The 6,075-nt window shown below is 37.0% G+C and overlaps 1 protein-coding gene across 1 annotated transcript; it reads right to left on the bottom strand.

The window, feature by feature from the left end:
- Positions 1-2,957: 2,957 nt before the first annotated feature.
- On the bottom strand, positions 2,958-3,889 carry LOC125860569 (uncharacterized). The gene is made up of 2 exons (XM_049540557.1): positions 3,344-3,889; positions 2,958-3,245 (listed from the first exon to the last, which is right to left on the bottom strand). The coding sequence occupies exons 1-2, from the start codon at positions 3,887-3,889 to the stop codon at positions 2,958-2,960; spliced, it is 834 nt and encodes a 277-aa protein (XP_049396514.1).
- Positions 3,890-6,075: the final 2,186 nt, after the last annotated feature.

The raw sequence follows: 6,075 nt of genomic DNA, 5'->3' as shown, positions 1-6,075 counted from the left end.
ATAAAATTAATATAAATCAGTAACATCATTAATTAATTAAGCCTTCCTTATTTTTTTTTTTAAAAAAAATTGTCAAAAATGTTTATTGTAACAATAGACACTATATATAATTAGAAAAAATCGAATTAACCTTTGAGAACAAAACTTATTTGACATGAAATCTAAAAATGAGAAAGTAGTAATATTTATATAATATATTTAATTTTTATAAAAAATAGTATTTATGAATAATAATAATAATAATTAAAAATCTATTCGTATTCCTACAATTTCGTAACATATATATACTTTATTATTTTTATTATTATTATTAAAACTTTGTTTAAACAAATGTGGAGAGCCAAAATTGGGTGTCATCAACTTGCCTCTTTCTTTGTCCATGGAAGAGAGTAAAGAAGACGTGGACAAAGAAACATTGACATGATCCAATTTTAGGCAACCCACTAAAATACACCTTAAGCAAAACTCGGCAAGAAATGTTTATGGAGTTATGGCCCAACTCTGGTTTCTGAGTTGCCTACACATCTCAGATTTCATGAGAAATCAGGTCATATATAGTTCAAGAGTGTAGGAACACAACAAATTTTGTTAAAAAAATTGCCCTATTATCGAATTATGGTAATACTGAAATGTTTTAGTTGTGAGGTTTGAAGAGATTGGCACGAATAGAGGGACGAGATATAGTTTTAAAGAACATGAATGAGAAATGCCCCGTAGCAATTTCTACTGGAGACTTATGGTAGAGGGATTTTTTTTAAAAAAAAGAATGCCCCAGTGTCGGGTTATAAAGAAGTGAGATCTGAGAGAGTTATCTGAACTTTTGAAAATCGAGTCGAGTAGAGTTGAGTTTTGAAAGTGAATCCTTGACGTAGCTAGTGATGTTTGACATTGCACTAACTTGCCCTAGTTTGCTGCTTAGAGGGAGTTCCTCGTTGTAATGTGTTGTCCTGTAAAAAACATGTAAAAAAGTGAAAAGTGCCTGTTGCGGTTCAAAAATAATGAATTGAAATTGGAATGTAAAGAGTAGAGTGTAGATGTCCAAACGACTGTTGATGTCTCCGTTTTTTGTGTTGTGAATGTGATGTAGGTAAAGTAACTTGTAATGTAAGGCCCTCGACTGGCGGGGCTGTTGTAATGTAAAAGCTTATATTCGGCTGTGTAAAGCTTGTAATGTAGACCTCCGCTTGGCGGTTGTAAAGCAAAATGTTGTATCCGGCTTTGTAAAGCTTGTAATGTAACATGTTATTGTTAGTGTATGAAAGTGTCATTGTGCTTACATGCCCCCGGTCGGTGGAGCTTCGGTGACATCACTACGATGTGGTCTCTGATTGGCAGAGTATTGCTTCTTTGCTTATATACAGGTTCTAATTGGCGGAGTTCGGTTGATGTTTGCTATGTACAGCCTCCGATTGGCGGAGTTTGATGATATTCTCTATGTACAACCTCAAATTGGCGGAGTTTGATGATATTCACTATGTACAGCCTCCGGTTGGCGTAGTTTGACAATGTTTGCTATGTACAACCTCCAATCGGTGGAGTTTGAGTGACATTTGCTATGTACAGCCCCAGGCTTGTGGAGTTCGACGATGTTAGATAGTGGTCTCCGATTAGCGGAGTTGTTGATGAGGTTAGATTACAAGCTCCAGTTGGTGGAGTTATTTACAGAAATCTAACTATTCTATTTTCCTACAAGGTCCCTCTTTTCTTCAGCATTTCATCCTGATCTTGAGCGTACCTACAAAAATTTAAATAAAATATTCTTAGACATAAGATGCAAGTTGAAGTACTTCCGGGAAATAAAGTAGGGAAATAGTATTTTGGCTCATGATTGTAGAGGTCGAGTGGCGCTTCCGGTCATGCCCCGAGACTTGATATTATTTTTCCTCGATTCCTGTATTCCTGCACTCAAAGAAATTTTATTTTGGGAGGGGGTGTTGATTTGTATTGACTCGCGGGCTGAAGCCTCGTCACTGGAATCCTTCGACGTCTTCTTAGCCCATATGTAGTTTCTTAACCTAGAGACTTGGTAGGTGGAAGAGTAAAAAATATCTTTTGAAAAGAATTAGCTTGTTTTTTCTTTCTAGAAAATAAGTATATTACTTATATATTGAGTATATATGTATGTAGTAATTCTCCCGCGTTTTTAGATTATGTCATGTTTCGAAGTCCACCGAGCTTTCCATTTTGTTGACTATATCCAACATAGTTTTCTTGTAGCTTTTACCCTCGTGATGAAGCTTGTCTAAGCTCTTTTGCAGACACTGCGACGATCGAGATTCTTCATATTCTGAGGTTATGCTAACTATGAGGAAGTGTTTCCTAAGGGTAAGAAAAACAATTTGGAAATTATACAGTGCATTGATCGAGCCTGACCCAGGCTGCCTACGTATCCCTAAAGTAGGAATCAGATCATAACGTAGTTTAAATACGAGTGGGAGAAATAGAAGTATGTAATGCAATGACCGAGCTTGACTCAAGCTGCCTACGTATCCAAATGGAATCAGGTCGTAACGTAGTTCAAATACAATAGGAAGAGTGAAAAATATGAAATGCAATAACCGGGCCTGACTCAGGCTGCCTACGTATCCAAGCGGAATCAGGTCGTAACATAGTTTAAATACAATAGAAAGAGTGAAAAATATGAAATGCAATGACCGGGCCTGACTCAGGTTGCCTACGTATCCAAGCAGAATCAGGTCAGGATGTAGTTCAAATACAAAAGGAAAGTGAAAAATATGAAATGCAAGGGACCGAATCTGACAAGGATTGCCTACGTATCCCATCGAGGGAATTCAGGTCGAACGTAGTTCTGAATACATGGAAATGATGATTTTGGGTTTTCTAAGGGATATCGAATTCGATGTGGGTTGCCTATGTACCCCGCCATGGGAAGTCAGGTCTAGACGTAGTTCTGTTACATAAAAAAAATGCAAAAGTACCAGAAATAACCGCTAATCTTAAGGTCTTAAGATGTAGTATTTCTTGATGGCGTCTGAATTGATTGGTTTTGTGCTCACTTTGCCGTCCATTTCTGCTAGGATTACCGCTCCTCCAGAGAGTACTCTATGAACCATGTAGGGTCCTTGCCAATTTGGTGCAAATTTCCCTTTGGCTTCTTCTTGGTGAGGAAAGATCTTCTTCAATACTAATTGCCCTGGTGTGAACCGTCGAGGTTTGACTTTCTTGTTGAACGCTTTGGTCATTCTATTCTGATAGAGTTGACCGTGACAAACTGCATCCATCCTCTTTTCATCGATGAGCATCAATTGTTCATGTCTGCTACGTATCCATTCTGCATCGTCCAGACCAACCTCTTGGATAATCCTTAAAGATGGTATTCTACCTCAGCAGGTATTACTGCTTCCGAACCATAAACCAACATATAAGGAGTTGCCCCAATTGATGTTCTGATTGTGGTGTGATAATCAAGTAAAGCATATGGTAGCTTCTCATGCCATTGCCTGTGACTGTCCACTATTTTTCTTAAAATCTTCTTGATATTCTTATTTGCAGCCTCAACTGCTCCATTCATATTTGGACAGTAAACCGTGGAATTTCGATGAGCAATCTTGAACCTTTCACAAGTTTCCTTCATAAGATCGCTGTTGAGGTTGGCCGCATTATCTGTTATGATTGATTCTGGAATTCCAAACCGACAAACTATATTGTTGCGAACAAAGTTTGCTACCACCTTCTTTGTCACCGCCTTGTATGTCGAAGCTTCGACCCATTTTGTGAAATAATCTATAGCCACCAGGATGAAACGATGTCCATTTGACGCGGGAGGCTCTATGGGTCCAATAACATCCATGCCCCAAGCGGCAAATGGCCAAGGGGAACCCATCACATTAAGCTCATTCGGTGGAACCCGTATAAAATCTCCATGCATTTGACCCTAATGACACTTTTGCACATACTGGATGCTATCTCTCTCCATGGTCATCCAAAAATATCCAGCTCTTAAAATCTTGTTTGCCAAAGTGAACCCATTCATGTGAGGCCCACATGTTCCTGCATGTATTTCTTCCAAAAGCCTTGTTGCTTCTGTAGCGTCGACACACCTCAGCAATCCCAAATCTGAAGTTCTCCTATATAGGATTTCTCCGTTAAGGAAAAAATGATTGGCCATCTTTCTCAAAGTTCGTTTCTGCTTGCTTGTAGCGTTTTTAGGATATTCTTGTGCTTCTATCAATCTTATGATGTCATAGTACCATGGTTTTCCATCCAGTTCCTCATCTACATGAAAACAATGTGCATGTTGATCATGTATCTCTATATCGATAGGGTTGATGTAATTCTTGTCTGGGTGTTGAATCATCGAGGACAATGTTGCCAAAGCATCGACAAACTTATTTTGAGCTCGAGAGACATGCTTGAACTCAATCCTTGTGAATCTCCTACTCAACTCTTTTATGTAATGCAAATAAAGAAGGATCTTGACATTCTTAGTGGTCCATTCCCCTTGCACTTGATGAACCAGCTGTTGACACCCAATTTTGGACATCCACAATATAGATTAATCATCGAGTTTCTTCAATTTTAAACGTTTTAAAATAATTAGTTTTACAATTAAAAAAAAATCAAATCAAAAAATAGTTTGCAAGTTATTTTAAATAGTTTTGTCACCTTTTTATAATCTTTAGATAATATATATGTTTTACATAATCATATATATAATTAGTATATTTTATGAATATTCGAAAATTGTCTCAAAAAGATTTTAGTTTTACTTAAATATTTGGTTAATTAGTTTAGTTATATAATAGTTTATATTTTTGAAATAATTAGTTTATAATCAAGTCAATTATCTTATTTCGTTAAGATTAAGAAGCTCATTAATTAATTTATATTAATTCATTTTTTTTATTTTCTTTTTTTAGCCGAATAACCAATTAAGCTCAATTTGGTTACATTCCTAAATACAATTGGCTATAATTGTAAGCAAATGGGCCAAATTCTCAACTCCAATCCAAACACTTTCCTCACCTAACCTTTAAACCCACTTAAAAGACCTTTTTGGGCCAAATTCAACCCTTTTTTCCAGCAGCCCAACAACAATTCAGCAATTTTCATACCAATTCCAATAAACTCCCAACCCAAAAACGCCCCAGCCTACTTTAATACACCCAACCCGACCCACTACAATACAACAACATTACAATAACCTAGCGTACAGTACACCCCACCCCTGAACGTTCTTCTTCGCGTACAAACTCCAGAAATTCAGAAAAATCAAACCCTAAAATCCAATTCGAGCCCAGCGAATCAAGCAGCAATATGACCCAAGTCCAGCAAGCAACCAACGTCCCTCTCAAATTGTACGTTTTCAGCAGCGAGCAAGCACGTGTCTGCCCCCATTCCTCTTCCAGAATGGGGTGAAATCTTCAGAAAAAAGGTGTCTCCCCTAAATGGTGAAAGGATTCGAAATTCAAATTGATGGACCCTATTTTGTCCAAAATTTCCATTCGTTTCCCCCCATTTTTTTGAGAACCCTAATTTTTCTTCTATATATGTTGCATAATATTCACTGTTAAGAGGGAGATTTTTCTGTTGGAATTTTGAGAACAAAAAAAAACACACCTAGAAGCTTAAGCAAAAGAGAATTAAAATATATAATAAAGGAACAGAGAGTTTTTCCAGGAGGAGTAGTCGTCCTTTGGGTGTTGAAGTCGCGGTGCATCCTAGCTCGTTGTTGTTTCGTTCGCTGCCCGGAAAAAGGTACTCTCTTACCCTTTTGTAAACTTTGCTTATTGATAATTTCGAGTATGGTTCTATTTCTTAAAAGCTATGTTTGGACACAATCTGTTTTTCAATTTTCACACTTCGTGATAGGGAGCTCATCTTCTTGAAGTATATGTTTTTGCTACATGATTGAATAAGGGTTCTAACCGTTGTTTGCAATTACTAGTTTGACTTGTTTGAAGTTTAGATCGTGTAGCATGCTAGTATCTCGACTTTTATTCGAATTTTTGCTCTTTTCTCTTTTTTCTCCTTTTTCTATTCTATGGTTTATTATAAAATTAGTTCTTGTCTCATTTGGTATGAAATAGTGTATGATCCTTGCTCGTTCTTTAG

Source organism: Solanum stenotomum, chromosome 1, assembly GCF_019186545.1.
Source record: "Solanum stenotomum isolate F172 chromosome 1, ASM1918654v1, whole genome shotgun sequence".
Lineage (NCBI taxonomy): Eukaryota > Viridiplantae > Streptophyta > Magnoliopsida > Solanales > Solanaceae > Solanum > Solanum stenotomum.
The sequence above is the reverse complement of the archived record's forward strand: the minus strand, read 5'-3'. Positions and strand labels throughout refer to the sequence as shown.